The sequence below is a fragment of the Apis cerana genome, linkage group LG7, assembly GCF_029169275.1.
Source record: "Apis cerana isolate GH-2021 linkage group LG7, AcerK_1.0, whole genome shotgun sequence".
Classification (NCBI taxonomy): domain Eukaryota; kingdom Metazoa; phylum Arthropoda; class Insecta; order Hymenoptera; family Apidae; genus Apis; species Apis cerana.
This window is the reverse complement of record NC_083858.1, coordinates 13,471,944-13,493,513: the sequence shown is the minus strand read 5'-3', so window position 1 is coordinate 13,493,513 and position 21,570 is coordinate 13,471,944. Positions and strand designations below refer to the sequence as shown.

At 47.3% G+C, this 21,570-nt stretch overlaps 3 protein-coding genes across 8 annotated transcripts in view; 1 reads left to right on the top strand and 2 right to left on the bottom strand.

Annotated features, from left to right (window-relative positions):
• LOC107999327 (TSC22 domain family protein 1-like) overlaps positions 1-21,570 on the top strand; it is a 266,961-nt gene that overhangs the window by 45,312 nt on the left and 200,079 nt on the right. The window lies entirely within an intron of this gene.
• LOC108001537 (nuclear receptor coactivator 6) overlaps positions 1-21,570 on the bottom strand; it is a 170,578-nt gene that overhangs the window by 130,301 nt on the left and 18,707 nt on the right. Inside the window, exon 1 of one of the 3 annotated variants that reach the window (XM_017062573.3) lies at positions 7,029-7,507. The exons of 1 other annotated variant lie outside the window; for it this stretch is intronic. The gene's annotated coding sequence lies outside the window, so the exon portion shown is untranslated. Of the gene's footprint in view, positions 1-7,028; positions 7,508-21,570 lie in introns of those variants that run through there. One more of the 3 variants, XM_017062574.3, reaches the window with a different exon arrangement.
• LOC114578008 (proline-, glutamic acid- and leucine-rich protein 1-like) lies at positions 13,995-17,645 on the bottom strand. The gene is made up of 3 exons (XM_062077407.1): positions 16,121-17,645; positions 14,270-16,054; positions 13,995-14,184 (listed from the first exon to the last, which is right to left on the bottom strand). The coding sequence occupies exons 1-2, from the start codon at positions 16,175-16,177 to the stop codon at positions 15,614-15,616; spliced, it is 498 nt and encodes a 165-aa protein (XP_061933391.1). The 5' UTR covers positions 16,178-17,645; the 3' UTR covers positions 13,995-14,184; positions 14,270-15,613.

The window sequence follows — 21,570 nt, the reverse complement described above, 5'->3', positions numbered from 1 at the left end:
TTCGTCGTCGAGCATCCTGATCGAGTCCGCGGGAAAAATAGAAGCCGATAAATAAATTCGACGCGACTAACCGGCGACCACGTGTATCTCGATCCTATAATGGTGCATCATAACGCGCCATCTCGGTAAATTGTCCGATCGTGAATAAAGCTTCGTCGCTCGACTTGCTTCCTCTCTGAAAATCTGAAAATTCATCCTCTTTTCGATCGATCTTGGATGTTTCCACTCGGTTGAAACGTTGATCGCGATTCGGGATTCCGTAAGAGGCGGCGTTGTACGCGTGGCCTTATTTCAACCAAGGATTCTTATAATTTTTCAAGATCATCGTGTTCGATAAAGTGTTGATTTTGTGCCGCGCGACGCCGACACTCGAGTTTGTTCGAGCGCGAAACAAATGCGAGAAAGAAAGGAATCGGGCTCCGCCGCGAGCCACCGTGAACCGGAGAACGTTCTTAAACCTTATCATTGACCTATCATATGGAAATGAGCAGATAACGTATTGACTATGGAAAGGACAATATTTAACTCGGCTTAAGAGAAAAATATACGCCATTGTTGCCACGGACGGGCTCCTTTGTCCGCGTTCCTGCTCGAGATAACTTATCTTCTGTTGCATTCGCGCAAATCTATCTATTATGTACGGATACGGAGAAAAAGTGGTATTATGGACTCCTTTTCATATTTGCAACGAAACACGTCTGGCAACGAATAGCGCGATATGCTTCGATTATTTAAACGAGAAAACCGAGAGAACTACACTTTTCTAGCTAATATTGATAATTTCGATAACGATAAACGCGATTAATTTATAATTTTCGTCAAGGATCTCGATTTTTTACAAATTTTCCTACGATTTAAATTATGAATTAAATTAATTTCCGAAGAAAACTATAGGAATGGAGGATCTCTCCACGTCTGATTTTCACGCTTCTCGAGTGCGCTTTCCAGACAAATATTCCGGATGGAAATCGAATTAGTTTTGCTACATCTCGAACGAAACAGTTAGGCATATATACAGTTGGAAGGTTGGAGGCTGTAATTTCGCAAGGGTTGACCGCGAACCGCTTGCACAATGACCGGTTAGTTTCGCACGGCGTGTCATCGACATTTGCAGAATCGCTCATTGTCGCAAATGACTCCGCTGCAAGGATCGTCGGTTGGTAGCAGCAAAGGCCTCGAGACTATCTCTCCCCCGCCTCTCTGTCTTCTCTCTTGCCGTTATCTATTATCGATTATAAATCTCCGCTACATCGAATCTATCCGCTCGATCTGAAATCGCGCAACGAACCGCCCAACTTGCAAATCGATCGTTCCTTTTCTTATCTTTTCTTTTTTTCTCTCGAGCGGAATAATGGACAGAGAAGAAGAAGAGTAGTAACAGTGGGAGTAAATTTAGTTGGACAAGTCGAAGAACGCGAACGATTGGCAGATGTCGTTTCAACGCCGTTTCCGATAACGCGTCTCGATCAATTTTATTCTTCGAATTGGCGAGGAAAAATGGAACGTAACGGAAATACTCGTCTCGGAGTTCATTCCAAATCTATCCGTTTCTTTTCCTCGATAGATAACCACGAGGCAAATTGGAATGGTTGGAACGATAGGAAATCCTGGAATGGTGATAACGTGTTGGTGTTGGTCCGTTCTCGACATTTATCGAACCGCTTATCGTAAATCGGCAATAGCGCGCGATGAAGTTACGCACACACACACACACATAAATACACGTTACATCAAAACGAATTCAGAAGAATTTCATCTTGCTCTCGATACTTGGTCTCGATCTCCAACCCCTGAACTCCCATTAATTTTCTCGAGATTACGGTTTAATCGTCGATTATAATGGAACAGTTATTGGCTGCCAACAGGAATATTAATGCGAAAGTTATTGGCTAAATCGATCTTTTCCTTCGTTTCCTCGGTATTCACCGGCTCGTCCGCCGGTTCTTCGTTATCCTACATTACTTCTCGTTTAATCTCTCCTTTTTCTCGGAGCGAAGGACATCCGGTTTCGTCGTCCGTCGTCCTCGTAGCGGCGAGCATCCGCTGCTCTCCTATAGAACAACCGGTCGAGACGTGCGAAACGGTAGGAGGGCCGGCAACCGGATAGAGAAACGGCAACGACGAGAGGAGAAATGCTCGAGATGCTTGGAGATACACGCGGGCTAGACCGTCGTCGACCGAGTAAATCGCAGATCGTCGTTTCAGATATCATCAGTTTGTCGAGATATCCTCGGAACAGAGTTCGCGATATTTTTCGTCCGACGAAAATCTTCTACCCTCGGATATACGCGCAAATATATTTACGTGTCATTCCCCTGTGCTTTGGAAACGTTAGGTATTCGATTAGGCGCGCGTTTGTTCGGTCGTGTCTCTCTAATTGTTCGCTTCGAGCGGTGCATCGAACGAGATAATAGTGAAACGCAACGTTGAGTAACGTTGTATAACCGCGCGGTCAAATAAACTTCGATTATTATTGTTTCCAGCGTGGGCAATTTATGGCGTAGTGAGCCGGGAATCTGATCTTACCGGTGCGCGATCGTTCTTAAGCGCGCATGGGCCCTGATCGCCGCGCAAAAATCCGTGCCCTCGTATAGTAGTTGCTAGATTAGCAAGTCACTAATGACCCGGCCATTCGTCGTGCCGCGTAATTCACCTCCCCGCTTGTTTCATACTAATACGTATTCATAACGTTTGCTCGTGGTTGAAACCCTTCCCTCCGCGGTTTCTCTCGGTATACCGTGCCGATCCTTGGACCAAATTCCAACGAGTTCCAAATATTTCTTCGGAACTGACCCAGAAACGATTATTCTAACTTTTGCGAGAAAACTGGAACGTGTTCCGGTCAAACTGGATAGGCCGCGTTTCAAAAGGAGAAGAGGGGAGACGGAGGCAGAAAGCTATATTTACCGCGACTAGCGCGGATTCGCGGACGCCTCCCGCGCAACTCCGTTGAGCAATACGTGTTCCATTCGCGGTAACACCGCGGTTTCACCTCCGTGCGCTACACCTTTCTTCCATTCGAGAGACTCGGAATCTCTCCACCTTCGACTCGCGTGTATTCGAATTGTTCGATCCGTGAGTAGGATTCGATGCGAGAGCCGAGCCTTGACCGATATATCCGACCATCGAGCACATTGCTTGGTCCCCACGTTGATCGAAAAATTATATCCTGTTATGCGAATAATAATTAAGCGGGATGAAATGTAATATATGGTCCGAGATGTAAGGTGAGATTATTGCGAGCAATAAGTGTGCGAATTCAACTATGCTCGGCGTCGTTACGTTGTCTCCTTTCGTCGTTCAATTATCATATCTATGTATCCCGTTATGGAGTGAACAGCGGCGCCGCGTTAGATGGCGGAATGTAGAAATAGCGAATTAATCAACGACGTAATGATTTTAAAATCTGCTCGAGTAATAATTCGTCTACGATTATCAGCAGAAGGAAAGATCGTATACGAAAATCTGTTTGTACAACGTCGTATTTGATGTATCGTGCGTATTATACATATTTTTTTTTTACGACATTTATATTCTGATAAATTTCGCATCATTTGATAATAAGTCGCATTTTTGATATACGAAAATTTGATACGAAAACAAAATAGAAGAATAAAAGTAAGTACAAATATTTGTGTGCGTTTAAACGGGTAATTGAAGAATTTTTTTCTAAAATTAAATTTACGCATAATTTTTTCAAATCGAAGATATCATCACTCCAGTTTTTCTTTCGAGCATTCAATGTTATTCGATTTAAAGCTTATAAATGATATTTAGAAAAAGAGTAATCACGAGATTTGTTGAAAATATTAGTGTAATTGGAACGAGAGTTGCGCAATTCTGGTTCTTGCGCGAAAACAAAAACACGTAATGTTATAATTGTATCGAATCTAACGTCGCTGTAATTTATATCCGTGCAATCATCTATTTCCTATCATTTGTCGGGGAAAATTCACGGGATCGAGATTTATCTAAAATAGAAAGTGAAAGGCATAAGCTTGCGTAACTCGTCTTTGATATATTAACAATTACCGCTTGTACCGCTCGCCGACGCATCTGTGTAAAATTTATATTCCTTTGATATTGGTTAAAAAAATTAAACGAAGAATGCGCATGTTAAATCGATCGGAAAATTCTGTCGCTAGATTGTGCGTTCACAATTTTATTTCTTTTCTTTTTTCCATACAATAATATTTATATATTTATTAATAATTTATATCTATTCATCTAATTAATACTATGATTTATTTTCGAAACTTTTTCAACGCGATTGAGAATTCGTTCTTAATGAATAATTCTTCTCTCAATAGTAGTTTCACTCGAAAAACAACGTAATAAATACCCAAGTGATACTCTTGCTCCATTGAAGAATCTGAAAGTTGATATCCCTTCTAGAAAAAAAAAAGAAACCATGCTCGTGTTACGACCCAAATATTTCATCGATAAGATCGACGTAACAAGCATGCGATGAATGTACGTACTGTTTATATTATGCGTCATGCCGCGTCTTCTCTCTAGCAACAATCAGACCTTCGAACGACGTCGATACGTTAACACTGAATTGGATTTCCCATGGCACGTTGGATAGTACACGTTATACACAACTACGCGCCGCGGCGCGTATTATCGTGCAAATATATACCGATCGATTCGTAAAATCGAGAGATTCGAGGGAAAACGCGTGTTTGAATTACCGATCGAGCTCCTGGCTCGCACGGGCAGACATCGAGACGTTATATCGTTAAAACTAAAACGTTTCGCGTCCATTTCGAATTCAGATTTTATCTTAAATGTAAACCACACCAGAGGGAGAAAGAGAGAAATTAGTTTCGTTACCCTACTTTCGTACTTTCCACGACTTCCATAATCGCCGTAACAGCCCGCATAAATTCACTTCCACTCGAGATTTTCATTCGTTGGCGGCAGTAAACTCGACGGAGACACAGCGAAAACGGTCACAGTCGTCTTACGATTGTCCCGAAGCGAAACAATCCGCGACCCTTCGAGAGAGAGAGATGATCTAACGAGAGACAAGGAGCTCGAATCGTCAAACGCGAACCGTATAGACGAACTTTCACTTTAATTCGTTCACGAGAGGTCGTGATCCTGCTCGAATCGATTCGATCGGTATATTAGTTAATGGTACTTTAACAAGGATCACATTCGGACTTCTTGCTGTCTGCTCGTTCGTTTTTTCCTTTTGCCCGAGACCCGTAATTAAGAAGCGCAGGTAGCTACTTGTAACGATGGCCGGTAGTTCCTCATACGGCAGAATTCTTGTGTCCTTAAAGCTGGTCATGATTCATTCATGAGGCGAGTCTTCAATTGCAACGACCGACCGGGGAAACAAACTCGAGCTATGGCGTAGTTTCGCGATCCTTCATGACGATTTCTCGCTATGAGATCGGGAGAATAATCCTCAAGGTCGTCGATAAGAAATTTTCCGTTCAAGTAATTCGAGTAATTCTATTACCGTTTTAGCCGTTACATTCGCAATAACGTGTATCGAATCGTTTATTAATTTTTAAACCGTGGGCGAAAGAAAAACAAAGATAAAGTTTGAAACGAGGATCCATCGTTCGATCGATTTGCGTTGCTCCAGGCAGATCGTACGAAAAACGATCGTATCGAAAGGCCGAAGAAGGAAACGAAGTCGACCTTCGACGACTCAAAGAAGAAGCAACCCACGGATTTATCGACGTAAAGGCCAAGACACTCGAGACTATATATATATATATATCGAACCGGTGTCAAGGTCGACGAACGAGAAAAAACTTCGAGACGAATGTTAATGTCAATTTTACGATGCAAAATCATCGTGGATAGAAATTGTTTTACAGAATTTGTGGTTGGAAATGATCAAAGAGACTCGATATTACAATTGTTTCTCGCCGCTACGTGCACGAGCTAATACTATCGAATAAAAACGATATTGTTATATCAAACGTAAATTCTTTCTTTCACCTTTACACGCAAACTCACGATGTGCAAATAGGCGATATCTCAACCATTAATTAATCACTATTACATCAACGAAGAGAGCCGAAACGCGTTTCATCACGGTTAACGCTTTTGGAATTATGTTACTAACACATTTCCCATACGAGCGAATACGAAAATTACTATATTGAACGTATAAATGGAACGAGTAGTATAGAAGAACGCGTGTAATCTTTGTTCCCGATGGAAAGCAACGCGACGGAACAATGTACCACGTGGAAAATGGCCGAGGTCCGTGTGTGAGAAAAATTTGCTGAGAATGTTTAGCGTGTTATTAATGGTGAGTAGAATGTAGAATCGGAGATGTGCGCACCTCGTTCCACGATATCCCGTTGCGAGCTCGTTTCTGCGCCCGTTCAAACAGTTCATCGTGCTCGCGAGCAATACACGAATACCGAAGATCCGGTAAAAATCGTTATCTCTCTCGACGAACGAAAGAAACGCGACCCGTTAAAATTCGCGAGGAATTTACCTTCTTCTCGCCGCGCGTGAGAATGAACCGCAAAATGTTGTGCTCGATTTTTTCTTTTTTTTTTTTATTTCTTTCTTTCTTTCTTTCTTTCTTTCTTTCTTTGATTACGTTCCTGAAAACAATAGGATATCACGAATGTATATAAAAGTAATGTAATTCACGCTCGTTGACCGCGGCGTTTAATTTCGTTCGCGATCGAGGTAACGATTACGATGCCGTTATATAACGATCGTATACAATTTTCGTTCGCACGTGTGACGACTCCGGCTTACGATTTCGAAAGGAAAAAAAGGAAAGCGCAACTGTATCGTACTGTACGCTAAAGGGAACAAGGGCCAAGGAGGCAGGTGCACGAATAACGCCCGGCATCCTGCTCCGATCCGAAACGTAAACGCAAGAAACAACAACTCGAACGAGTCGTCTCGGGTTCTCGAGCCCGTAGACGAGATCCGTAGAAGGGATCGTAGCCGTCGTAATCGCGTTTCGTGCCACCTGGCAACGAGCTGACAGCTGGCGGAGAGACCGATGAAATAGAAAAATCGAAAGAAATAGATACCTGTAAGTTGGCAGATTCCCACCTGTTGATTCAGCGGTGACTAGCTTTTCTTGCGGTTGCTACGCGCGGGAGCTTGATTCCAGCAGACGAGCGTTATTCCAGTATGACGACCGGTCGTAGTTCGTGGAAGGCACACAAGAGCAAGCCGAGAAGAGAAAGAGGAATCGGCGATAGCGACGAGAGGGACAGAGATCGAACGAGCACATCCACTGTTACACGCACAGCACGTAAACGCGCCGGCTATATCCTGCCCTCGTTGTTGTAAACCACGTGCGAAATTCTTGGTCGAACGATCGATCGATAACGATCGTATTCACGGTGACATGGTCGCGGAGGCAGGTGAGAAAACGTCAATGCGCGAACAATCGTCCTTCTTAGCGTCTCGTAACGACGGCAGAAAAGACACCGTCATTCCACCGTCGAATTTGAAACGAGACGCGTCTCGCGATCCACTCCGCGCGAGCGCTGATACACGACTGTAGCCGAAGTTGCACGACAGCATAGCCGAGCAGAGGGAACGAGCAACGGCGAAATTAGCCGAAGCGGGTCGAACTCGGCCGATCGCGGCCGAACCTACAAGATGGAATGCACGCGGACGGAAATCAGGCGGGATCGGAATCGGGATCGAGCTTGAGTTCGCGTTCGGCCTCTCGGGACTGGACTTGGACTCCCCGGTTCGAAGGCGATCCAAGGCAAACGACCGCTCTACCCCGCTTCTTTCGTTCCTTCCCTCCGTACAGCCCCCACCGGCCGCTATAATCTATGTCTATTATCCTCCTCTCTGTGTTTCTTTATATTCCCTATATACCGACCTCTCTATCCTTCTTCTTCCTCTCTTGTTCGCGACGCCGCTTTTCTCCTTTGTTGCGCGGAGTCACCATGAGAAAATTTCTAGGCAAGATAGACGTAGGTAATTAACGCGTCGTTTCTGCTTGAACTGACGTCGCGTGTTTTCCGTATGTCCTTTCCATACGGAGCCTGGCCTTACCGCTTGTAAACGTGGATCGTTTCTCTCGAAATCGGACCGATTCCTATTCATTTTATATTCCTATTCATCGATAGTTCTTCCTTTCGTTCGATAATTTTTATTTTTTTCAACTATCATCGTCGATCCGTCCGAATGGTCGAACGAGTGAAAGTAATTTATCGAGATGACGGCGTTTCTATTCGCGAGATAGACGTAATGGATGTTGTCATTTGAAAAAAAGAAAGAAAGAAAGAAAGAAAGAAAGAAAGAAAGACGCTTGAGAATTTCTTTTCATGTATCGTTTGTTTCATCAAGCGGCATCGTTTCGTTTCATTTGCATATCCCGGAATGTGAAATTGTAAATAAGATAAATAAGAGCAAAAATCGCTTAATGGGGGAAACTCGGCGTGTCGATGCGGGGCGAGGGACGTATAAAAATTCTTGGCGTATCGCATACGCGAGGCCGATACATTTCTTTTCCGTCAAATCGAATCGTTATCGTTTATCACATCGGATTCCCACGACGAAGATAAAGTGCCATTCTGACGAATTTACATTAGCGCACGGTTGCGGCAGTCACGGTTGTCGAGAAGATCCAGTCTTGCAATTAGAACGTTCTTGCTCTTAAAGCCCATACGATGATATCGAAGTTACGCGGCGAACCTTTTCGAGTCGAGCGTTCTGCGATAATATGTTAATATTTCAAGGACTGAAGGAAATCGGTAAGTTCCATACTTGCGTACCGGCTTGTACAGGAAGAAAGTTCCGTCGAGCTCTAATGGATCTTCTAACCGCAGGTGCTGTTTATACATCGAAATTGTTCTACGTGGGCGGCGATACTTCTCGAACCTACCTCAGCCATATGTACTTAACTCGAATCGCCTTACATTGCGGTACTGTTTCTTCTTTCGACGATCTTTCCGTTTCAACAGCTGTAAAACGAAATTCAAACGATAACGGATTATCGTCCACACCAGATACGCACGAATGTTTATCGTGGGCATCGGTGGCCCTGTCCACGAAAAGACGGTACACTCTCTACGCCATAAAAATCGTGGCCAGTCCTCTCGCTTCCATTCACCCACGCGAATGCCATTCCAAAATAAAATGTGACCAAAACGCGACATTCTCATTCCGCGTTTATTACACGTTTACGGGAATACTTACATAATGATATGATTTCATGGTTCGCCCGTCGTACGTCTATCGGTATAAAAATCGCAATTTCGTACTTTTAAGAAACACGCGTGGATCGAAATACACGCTCTCGTTCGCTAATGGATTCTTGATATTCCTCGATCGCTCTTCTCTTCTCCTCTCTTCTCATCTTTCTTCGACCAAGTTTCGAGAGCTTCGAGTGGAAAACGGTAATTCAACTCGAACAATGATCAGTCCTCCGTTCACTTTTCGTAGAAAGTTTACGAACGCCATTGCTGCACTCCCACGCGTTCGACATTCCTCTTGTTCTTGGCCAGTTTGGGAAGAAGAGGAAAAAAAAAAAAAAAGGAAAAGGCAGGCGTGGTACGCTCCAAGTTACGCATACCATTACGCATACCGGCGTGGCACGTCGAGCACGACGTTTCGTCGTCTTGTCGACCATCTGCCTTCCCTTTTGTCAAGGACGACGCGCGTCGCGGAGCCCCGCGTTGCTTCGAAGCCGATTCGACGACGATCATCGCCACCGATTAAACTATTGCTAAATACTCGAGAGCGCACGACTCACGACTCGCTTTTACTCTCGACGGGGACGAGCGGTTCTCGAGCGGAAAACCGTGCGTCACTCGAGCCAGGTTGTTGTCGATTGGAAAGAAAGCGAAGGTATGCACGGGCTGCGTGTCGCTGTCTGCTTGTATTTAAAATACGAGTTGCCCCGCGTATCGATCCGCGGCATTGTTTGTTCGTCACGATACGTGTCACGCACGTGGCTGCGTGTTTCCGATCGAGCTGCTCCTGCGCGCGCAAGCACGGCGCGACCGAGAACACAGATATGTCGGAGACATGGTTCTCTCGTTAATCACCATGATTACGCTATTTTCGCGTGGCGCAATCCTCACGGAAAGCCGGCTTTGTGTCCCGGCGACCGGATCGACTACTTACGATCCCGCCCGATTGCTAAATTCGAGATCTTCTTTCTAACGTTGCGCAATGCGACCTTCTTAAAATTCGTTTTAACGTTGCATCATATGGGAATCTGGGTCGAAGATCGATACGAACGCTTTCTCGTTTTGGAGCAAGTGGTAGGATTGTAATCGCGAAACAAATGTCGTTTGCATTTTAGCTTCTTAATAACGTCGTTTCTTCGCGCGTATAAGATACCCCGAATCATCATCGCGTCGAGCGGAATAACGAAGCAGCGATTTCTTTTTTTTAATCTAAATGAAAGCTCGGAAAACAAAAATCCCTATATCGATCTTGTTCGATCAACCGTCGTTACGTTTTCCATTAGATCGAAGAATATACGTGTACAATTTTCAAACTATATATTCTCTGGTATATATATATGTATGTGTGTATAGTAAAAATTGCCGCTTCTCGTGAAATCGTGGGATCGTTGGTACACTTGGAAAAGATGATTTATAGCAGACACGCGAGTCGATCGTAAGTCTTATAGATTCGACCAACTACACGAGATGCACGTCCGAACAGTCAAAAAATAGAATCCTTTACGTGATTTATCGGTCGATTCATTTCATCCGGTTTATCGTTTCCTATAGCGTATTCGGTATTCACCTAATCTAATCCGATCTCAGCAACGTTATTGTTGTTTTTCCATTATCCATTAAACGTCAATCATTCCCCCGTAATTTGCCAATTCTCCCCGTGACAACCCCTTCCGATTCACTCCGATTTTTCCCAACTGGCGCACACTCGAAACGCGGTATCCGTGTTACGGTTAACGTTACGACACCGGCCATTCGATACCTAATCGCGTTAAATCAATCCTATTCTCCATGGATCGGCGAAAGGGACGACGATGCCTCTCCTCGTGCGTAGTAACGTCTCTTTGCCTCTTTAACGAGGTATTTTTTGATTCGTGAAAGCCGAGCGCGGTTTTCCGCGAAGGAGGGGAGGAAAGGGAAAAGGAAGGGAAACAAGAAAAAGAGGCGGGAAAAGAGAGAAAGCGCACACACGCGTGCACACACGTGATGCGGCGCTGATTGCGAGAGACACGCAACAATCGCTGCAATTGACCGCGTAATAGAAACGCGTTATGCAGCGTACGGTAGGGGCCGGTAGGATACCGGTCGACCTTGAGAATGGACACGATTCCTTAACGCGCGTTTTCCCTTTTACGGAAGGGTTCCGCGTTCGCGTAATTGCCAAGCCGCATTGATCCACTCACGAAATTTCAATGGCCATCCTTCCCTCCCCTCCTCTCTCCTCGCCCCTTCCCTACTGCCTTCCACCTCTCCGTCCGAACAACCGTGCAATTTACGCCGTTATCGTTTCCATTCCGCGCTTCCATTCTCGCGCTTTATTACGCTTTTTTCCCCGTATAATTTTTAAAAGAATAATTTTTACGGTCGAGCTTACGACTTGTACCGTTGTTACATTGGTTGGCCGAATGCGGCCAACCTTCGTAATCTCATTGCAAGAACAACAAAGCGATCAAGACAGATCGATCGTCCCACTTCGGCCTCGCTACAATTGAACGCGAACCGCACAACTCGAGTGCGAACGTATACGAGTGCGAGAAACGACTCGTTCAATTTTAGATAACAAAGACAACTTTGCTTTTCGTAACTGGAAAATTTCAGTAACATTTGCGGAGAAATTATGCATCGATTGCGCATCGGTTTCTAATTCGACTGTCGAATCGTGTCATCACATTGTAAATAAAGGTAATTATACGCGATACTTGTTGGATTTGCGCATAAAAATCGGATTCACGAATTTTCCTACGTTTCATAAATCGTTTTATCGTGTTTATCGTGTAAGAAAAAATGGTTTTATTCAATTTTTTTCAAAAATTTCTCTTAACAAAATATGGATTGCAAAATAAAGAGACGAAGAGATATATATATAAAATAAAGGATCGTAAAAAATATGAAGTTTCGTAACAAAAGAAAAATAAAATCGTTGGTTCGTCTCCCTTGTTTCCTTGTCGAAATAATATCTTGTCGACGTAACGTGTATAGAGATAATTGGTCAGAAGAAAAAATTATTTGCCAAACTATTTTTATGCATCTGAAAGAAAAAAAAAAGTAATTACTGGAATAAAATGAAGGAAGGATTTCACGAAAACTTTGTTTTAGCTCGCGTTTTATACGAGAATTTATCCGTACTGCTTTAGATGGTCGAAAAATACGCGCAGGTAAGGTCGATCGGGGGACGAAGTAATGGACGAGAAGGGCGAGGCGCGAGACCCCGAGCCGGAGGGATCCATCGGGATCGGTTACCGTGTACTTTTTTTATGGTAAATAGATGAAAGTCTCAGGCGTGCAACGAACGGCATGTATGCTAACTAAATGCAAATACGTCAGATCTGCATAATTTGCCACGGGATTTCTCCCTGTGTTTCGCATGCCGTTGTCTTTAACCAGCCACGCGGCTTACGCGGCGTCTCCCCTTAGTAAGTGTCGTTATCTCGTATCCCTTCGCTCGATGTTCGACGCGTGCAACACTCTCGCACGAGCGAGAACGCTCGTAACGCTGGAAACGGTCACGGAACAATCGGGCGCAACGAAGATGCGAAGATAACGGAGGCGACGAAGGAAAGTCGTAACAGGATTCTCCGCGTTTCGTTCGTTCGAGGAAAACTTGAACAGTTTCCGGGAAGATGCGCACCGATGACGAAGGCCAGGTATACGGGAAAATGGAATGTTTTAAAAAAGGTAGAAAAGAAAAGAATTTTCTCGGTGCGTATCGCAGATCGTGCGGCAGGTAGTCGAAATTTTACCGGTACCGAAATTTTAACGGTTCGTAAGGTGGGAAGACGGTCGAGTCGGAGAATCTTTCGATCACGAAAAGTGTACGGGGCGTACACGATCGATTCGAAAACCAAATTACGTCGATTCATCTTGGCATGCATCTCGATATTTTACGTATAACTTTCCCCCGGATTTGGGATTCAATCGACGCGTCGTTTCTTTCCGCGATATACGAAAAGCTATTCGTGTAAAAAAAGAAACGGGAGAGAACAAGAATTCCGTGCCCTTTCGATGTGAACGGAAGGGGAGATCCATCTTTGTCGGGGCAAAGTACTTACTAGTTGTACGCCCACGTAAAATTAATAGGCGCGATTCTTTTCCGGGGTTGACCAGGGAATGAGCTAGAATCGCGCGTGAGCGTGCGGATAACCTTTGGAATCTTTTATAAATAATCCCGTTCCCGAGTGGGTGGACGAATCGATGAAACTGCCCACTCGCCGACAATGAAGCTGCTTTTGCTAATCTAAAGCCAACTCATCGGCCGGCGATTACGAAACCTCAGCCTCGGGTAAAAATTGATTGGCGAACGATACGAAAGATATACGATCGGTTGTCAAAGGGAACTCGAGAAGTTAGAAAATCGAGCAAAGAAATATGAATTTTCTATTGGTTACCCGTATCGAAACTGAAATTTTTGCGTTCGTTTCTTTTCTTCCTTTTTCTTCTCCTTTTCTTTCGTCCATGTATAATAACCGTTTCCACGAAGGGAGAGACTCGATGTTCTCTCGAGCGGTCAATTCATAACCGTTGGAGGAAAAGGAAAGAACGCGTTGAAAACTTGGAGAAACTCGGTTCGGAATTAGGAGGAAAAGTATGGCGCGACCGAGCATAAATTTTGCGAAACAAGTTCGTCGCGGATCCGATCTCGCGATTAATACGCGAAAAATAGTTGTACGTAGCTCGAGTTATTCGATCGATACGTGGCCGTGATCGCGTCGTCGGATTGAAATTCTCGTGGACACGAACGATCGATTCGGTACGATTCCAACGAGAATCGCGAACGGTCCTCGAGATAAACGAGTCGGTTATTGCGACAGTCGGGTACGCGAGTCTATAAATGTAAGGCAACAATTTCCTCTCTTCCTCGATCGATTTCGAAGAGGAAAGTAAAGAAAAAAAAAACCCGCCAGTGCTTACCAGTCTCCTTAATTGCTGTTTCGCCGGTTCGTACGAATCGATTTCGCGCTTGATGGTAGCGATCTTGTCCTTGAGTTGCTCTTTCAACACCATCATTTTTTGCATCTCCATCAACTCTTCCCTAAACGAAAACTCGGGGATGAGAAAAGGTCGTCGGAGTCGCGAAAAGACGCGAAAAGGACGAGAAAGAAGGAAGCGAAACGTACCGAGCTACCAAAAGTCCGGCGGAAATGTTTCTCTTGTGCAACTCGTCCCGGATCTCGTTAAGTCTCATGTGAACTTTGTTCAAACGTTCCCGATACTCGGTGTTCCTCTTGCGGCATTCCTCCAGATTTTCCTCCTCCAGTTCTATATCCTCGAGGACGCACACCTCTTTCTCCTTGTATTGAGCCACGCCGTTTACCGTCTCTGCGATTCTGAACGGAGAAAAATCGCGACCACGATTATGCGCGCGCGTTCGACGTCGTATCGTATCGAAAGGATAGGGTGGTGGGGATATGCGCAAGTACTTGATTCGCAGCTTCTCCAATTCGCGATCCCTTTCATCCACTCGATCCTTGTACCCGATATTGGCGACCGAGAGCGCCTCGAAGTCCATCGTGGTCATTCCCGCTCCTAAATCCTCGGCCAGTCTGAGACGCACGTTCAAGTCGTCGAGACGGTGTTGAAGGTAGACGTAGTTGTGGCGATCTTTGGCTAAAACTTCGCGTCGCGTTATCTGGCGCAATATCGAGAACAATCGTGAATCGATTTAGAAAGATAAAACGATACAACGGCAAAACGATCACGTGAAAGACACCTGACGATGTATCAAGTTTTCCATCAACTTGTCGGTGATTTTTCTTCCGGTTTTCGAGAAGATCAAACCGACCGATATCTCCTTTTGACGTTCCAAAAACTCTTCGAAGATCCGTCTATCGTCCTCTCGGAGCATCTCCACCTTTTCCTGATAACTTTGCAAATCGTAGGACAACTCGGACTGCCGATTCAATATCTCGTCCACCTGCATCTTGTAATCGCGCAGCTCTTCCCTGTATATCTCTTCCATCTGATCCATGGTCTTAGTACGATCCATGGGTGTGATTCGCTGTTGAGCCTAACGAACGATTATAGCTTGTGGTACAACGATGGGGGTGTAAGTCGATCCCGATTACTCTTTTTTTTTTTGCCGCGAAAAAGATACGAAATTATACGATTTCTTTGGAGACGAAGAAAGAAAGAATCCGCTTTTAGGCTGACCTTCTTCAAATTCCGAAAGACCCAAATCTCTAGCAGTCTATTTCTGCGTTTCAAATCGTTTTTTTCGTTTTGTAACTCTTTTAACTTGCCGATAATCGCATCACGGTCGGTAACCTGGCGAAGAAGAAGAAAAAGAAAAGAGAGAAACAACGGAAAGAGTTATGCGAGAAATTTCTTTATTATTTACATGTTCCCCGTTTACAATGTGTACCGATCGCACGGCCATTATGTGCAAATATCAACGGATTAAGGGAAGGAGGAGAAACTCGGCGAGAAGGCCGGGGGGAAGGGCGGTTTAGAGCCACGGAATCTTAATGTATCACGAAGGTCGTGAGGAATAGCAATTCCACGGGTAGAATGAGAGAGAATGATAGGTTTATGCGCACCTCTACGGGTATCTCGGGGAACACGCGATCGGATTCCACAGGTTCTGGCGCTACTTCCTCTTCGGTCTTTTCCGAAACTGTCAACGAAATTATCTCCTCCTCCTTCTCCTCCTCCTCTTCCTCCTCCTCCTCCTCCTCTACTTCCTCTTCCTCGACGTCCTCTTCCTCGTGCTCCACCTCTTCCTCCTCCTCTTCTATCTTCTTCTCGTATTTCTCCTCGTACTTTTCCTCAGCATCCCACTCAGGGCTTTCCTCGTCTATCTTCTCCTTCTCCGACTCCTCGTCGATTTGCCCCTCTTCGTAATCTTCTAATTCATCGATTCCATACATAGGATAGGAAACATCGAACTTGTTGTAGGTCGGTACCTAACAAACCAACCGAATCATCGACCGAGGAATCGAAATTTCATATTCCGGTATATCGTGTCGTACCGTCGTGTCATCTTCGGTCATGTGCGAGCCGCCGTTTTTCCTCACGGGCGTCGACATGCCTCGGACAGTTCAGGGACAGGCAGAGAAATCCGGTGTACGCGATATACGAGACGTGGCACCGACGAAAGGGACAGCGAACGTGCCACACGTTGAACGTAGGTGAAGTAAGGAGAGGAAGGGAACAGCTGCGGGACGAAGAAAACAGTCGAACGAATTTGCCGTGGCTGGATCGACGCCTCCTCGAGAAGGCCTCGAGCCGCATGCGGTCGACCTTGAACGTCGAACAGGATCATCTTCCCCCGAGAGAGAGAGAGAGAGAGAGTTATTTCGCTCGTTTAACCGCTCGCGCTTTTCACCCCGAGATCCTCGGAGATCGCGCGGAGGAAAAGTCGAAAGGAAAAAGGGATCGTCGATTTCGAGCTACCGCCTTCGATCCCCCTTCCCCCTCTCTTTCTCTCGCTCTCGATACGAATTTCATCCATACGAATCCATCCCGCCGCGCTGAATCCATGAAAAGTTTATTTACAGGGGACGTGACTGGCGTTCGATCAGCGAGAACCACGCGATACGATGGAAACGCGAGCACGATATGAGTGGCGGGTAGTTGCTTTCCTTTCGACGGATGATTAAACACAGGAGGCAGGAATGGAGACGTGCTCGTTGAACGCACGCGTGGCGCGAAAAATGCGAAACGACGATGGAGAGAGGAGGGGTCGTCTCGTCGTTTCGTTCCCCGCTCGCGATACTCGCGCAGGGGAAAACGAGGTAAACGAGCCACCCACCGCAACCTCGGATTCGGTTTCCCTTGATTTATCGGCCCTCGCTTCGAATTTCTGCGCTTCGAACGATTTATCGTATACGCTCTTTTCTGCCCATTTTAATCGAGGAATCTCCGCTCGCCCGATAAATTACCGCGTTTCATTTCCCGAGTTCAGATTTCAGCCGCGATACGGGAATAACAGTAGTAACGGCGATCCGTCTTGCTCGCCATCGACCGACCGATCATCCTCGCCACCCTCGCCATTCCCCTCCGCCGACCAAAATTTTCATCGAGCAAATTTGATCGAAAGGATCGTGGCCTTGCGCTTCCCCTTCCTCCGCGTTTATAATAATCCCGTAATAACAATGCGCTCAAGCGTGGAAACGGCGCGCGTGTTCGAGCAACGTGGCCCTACGGGGGATTAGATCCGGTGAAAACAGAGAGAGAGAGAGAGGGAGAAGGAAGGGAAGAAAGAAAGAAAGAAGGAAAGAAAGAAAGAAAGAAAGGAGAGAGAGGAGGAGGAGGCGAGGGTCGGAGAAACGGAGACGGAGAATGGTGGGGTGTACTTGAGGCCGCGTGGGCCGCCAAGACTGCATTCCTGTAGGATCAAGGATCCCTGCTCGTCGAGTCGCGTATACGTACTTACTTTCCGTACGTGTACGTGTCTCTGTGCCGCGTGAACGTGTACTCGCGCGGACGATGTATGCGCGCGGTCACAGCCGCAGCACTCCCACTCATCGGCTTCTTCTTGCGCACACGTACCCGCTCGGCCTGTGGCCAAGGTTCGATCGCTCGAATATCGAATCCCTCCCGTCGATATACCGAATGTATGTATATATATATATATATATATATACACGTATAGGACGGCGCGCAGAAAGGAAGAAGAAACAAGTTTTTACATCCCGATGACACTGACGTACCAATTTCCCGAGTTGCAGTTCTCGAATCTTTACGGGCGGAGATAAAATTTATTGGCCACGCCGCGGCGAACGTTTCGTGCGGTGTGACGCGCGCACGCGAGCAGAAGGGTGGAAGAGAAGCGAAAAGAAAGGAGCTGCATGGGTCGGCGACGGATCTCTGGTAAATGGGGGCGATCGGAATCGGAAAAATGTCCGTTCCGTTTGGAGAGGGTGTCGCGCGCGGCCGCAGATCTCTCGGAAAGGAAGAATGGAAGGTGGCGAAGGAAAAAGCGGTTCGGAAACAGGCTCGTCGGACGTGATTCGCGGGAACGGTCTCGGAATCGGCGGATCGATCGATGGATCGCCACCTCTTTTCCATATCTCGCGCGACCGGCAGAGGCTTCGCCGCTGGGAAGAGCAGCGGCAGAGGTCGGTCGCCGCGTTGGCGCGCGTATCTCCCAGGCCGTTCGTTGGCCTTTCCTTTCGGATTTGATTTCCTTTCGAATCCACGCCGTGCGTATTCCCGACTCGTCCGTCCGTTGCAGGCTGCGCCGATGGAAACTGGACTGACTGGGTTTAACGGCGCGTCTCGAGCCCGTGTCGATGCCGGTCGTACGCGCGCGCTGTGCGTGCACGCGCGCGTGTGCCGAGAGGAGGAGAGTTCCCCGAGTCGAACGTAGCCGAGTCGAATCGCGTCAAATAGAACGCGACGAGGGAAAGAGAGAGAGAGAGAGGGAGAGGCCTGGAGCGGATACCATTGTGGTCGGTTGCATAAACCCGCCATCTTGGTATCCTCAAGGACGCGCATCGAATCCTAAGGTCAACGCACTCGACTCGCATCGAATGCCCTCCACCTCCACCGCTTCTTCTCCTCCTCCTCCTTCTCTTTCTCCTTCTTTTTCTTCTTCTTCTTCTTCTTCTTCTTCTTCTTCGTCGATGTTCTCCTCGATCGTCTCTGTTTACCTTCTCCTCCGCTCCGGACCGAGTCGGAGAATCTCATCTGGCCACGAGCGGGATGTCACTGCCATTACGGCTTAAGGCCGATACGGCCCTGGCCAGGGTCGAACGGACCCTCGAGCCTCGTCTTCCTCCTTCCTTTTCTTCGCCTTCTTCCTTCTCTTCCTCTCGTGTGCCGTTCCGATACGTTGCGACCTCCACTTCTCGCATGTAACGACAAACGTTGGATATTCCGTGTTCTCGGTATGAAACGGTAGGTCGGTGGCGAGCTTCTCGTTTAATCGTTCAAGCTCGACGATTAAAGTGGGACTCGTATCCGAATACGACGTCCTTTCCTTCCTCCCCCTCCTCTCCCTCCTTCTTTTGGATTCGAATTTCGAAAGGGTCACGGAGCGACGAACGAGGCCGAAAACGAACGAAAATGGAATATCTTAACCGTCCCTTCTCCCTTTCCCGCTCTTCCTTCTTCCCATGCGTTCCATTTCGACGCGGTCGCGTTTCCAGTCCTCGTTCCACGTTTCACTCTGAATTCTCCGTCCGCCGGTGGAGGCTCTCGATCGGAATTCGAATTTTTACGTCCCGTGGCAAATCGCGGCGGCATTTAATATTTCACGCGAGGGGTGGTGGACGGGCGGCGAGGCGAGGGGTCCTCGAGTCGGTGACCCCTTATCGAGGGAACCGACCTCACCTCGGTTCCACCAAGAGATCGGCCAATGGGATCGCGAGCAATGGTGGAAGCGAAGAAAGTGAGAAAGGGAGTGCGGAGGTAATTGTTGGCGTACGATGGCAGGCGAGAGACGCGTGAAAGAAGAAACGGGAGGAGGAAAAATGGGCGGCCGAGGAGGAATGCGAGAGTTGACCTCGGCCATCTTGGCCCGCGGGGTTATTCTATTTATATCTCGGCCCTAGCTATATTTAGCTCACGAGTGCCTCTGCACGAGAGCGCACGAAAAAGAGAGAGAGAGACTCGACGCACCACCGAATCTCGAATACCCACGTTTCTACCTCGTACCACGTTTCTACCGGGTAGATACGAAGACAAAGCTTGGCTCGCACCTGCGCGCATAAATAGGCGCACGAGCCCTACGAGCTCGTATCCGCGAGCTAGGCTCGCGAACAAACGCGTGAGAATACGTGGTTACTTAAAAGGGCTTTTTTTCGATGGTAGCGCGGAACAGACGCGTGCGTGTATGCGTCGCGTACGTCGCGTCGACATACCGAGCCGTCCGCCTCCGATTCTACGATATTCCCGATGGTTTGTAGAGAGCCGTAACACGCGTATTTTTCTCGGGGGCTCGAACACATTCGCGCGAGTCATTGTTTACCCACCGATGTCACGCTCCGCGTTGATAAAACATCAGCGAGCGGATATATCGAAGAGCGAGAACTATACCACTTTTGCTCCATTTTTTCCCTCGCTATTCGATCACCCGTGTCGCTCGATTCCACGCCTCGAGTGTTTCCTTCGAAGAAATCTCGCTCGATTTCTCGATGTGTGCTCGAACGAACGAGAGCGCGCGAGAGAGGGAGAAAGAGAAATTTCCGAAATTGCAGAAACGCGATAAACAGTGTCGCGGGCTATCGAGGTTATCGCGGTCTCCGTCGTAAATTCAGACCCAACAACCAACCCTGCCGCTCTTCCTCCTCGACCTCTCCTTATCTCTCTCTCTCTCTCTCTCTCCCCATTTTCTCCTTCTCCCTTCACCTTTCTCCGGTGAAGCGCATCGGAGAGACCGACACACCACCGGGCACATCGGTATTCGGCGGGGTTACGGGGAGCACGACGAAGATCCTCTCGGCGCAGCGTGGAAGAGGGACTCGTACGAAGGACGAGCGGCACGAAGACGGCCGTATATCCCGGACGTACATACCGGCCGCATACCAGTGGTGGACACTTACAACCGGCGTAAGGAGCTGGCGTCTCGCTATGGTCGCGATGACCGGACACATTCGCGGGGGCATCGGCGGACTGCCGCGTTAAATCATCCTAGCCTAGAGAGAGGGAGAGAGAGCGAGCGGTTTCATCTCGACGACCACGAAAGGAGCGTCGATACGTATCTGGACGCGGGCTTTTCTTTGCGTCGAGCTGGTTATGGGGCCGGCGCGAGCGAGAAAATGGTGGAAAAGAAGAGTGGGTTCCTTTTCCCTTCGTACGAATCGTGGAACGGGCGTTATTTAGCAGAATCGGGTAAGACTAAGAGAGGAAGGCCTGAGAGAGGAACTTTCTAAAGATGGATGATAATACGCGTGGGAAATGGGGAAGATCGATGACGATGGGAATGAAGAGTTGGTCATCCCAACAACTGCGAACAATGGTATTCGCTCGGTAACGAGCGAACGACGTGGTTTTCCACGTCGTTGGGAAGATTTCCTTCGAGATTGAAATAAGAAGAGGGGGGAGAGGTACTTTGGTCGCAGCGCGTCAACCATCGGCGCGCAGATTGTTTCTCGCGAAGAGCGGCGAGTCATCGAGCGCGCGGACGTCGACGTTACGGCAGACTTTAATGCCGATTCATTCGACGAAATTATAAAACACGCGCCAGAGTGTTTCGATTCGCGGTTCTGTCGGCCGGTTACGCTCGCTTGTCGCGACACTCGCGTAGTCACGGTATCCCACAACTCGAGGGATATCCCGTCGCGGGTGTGACCCTGCTTTTTTCCCTTTTCTCTTTTGAAAAGGATCGTCGTCGTCCGCGCGCTTTCTCGCGACCGAGTCGGATCTCGGGCACGCGCGGTTCGATCGGTTGGCGAGTCGGTCTTGGAGCATTTAATTCGTCGGGCTAAGATCGGCTATCGAAGCGCGTCGCGATAATCCAGTCGCTGCGACGATT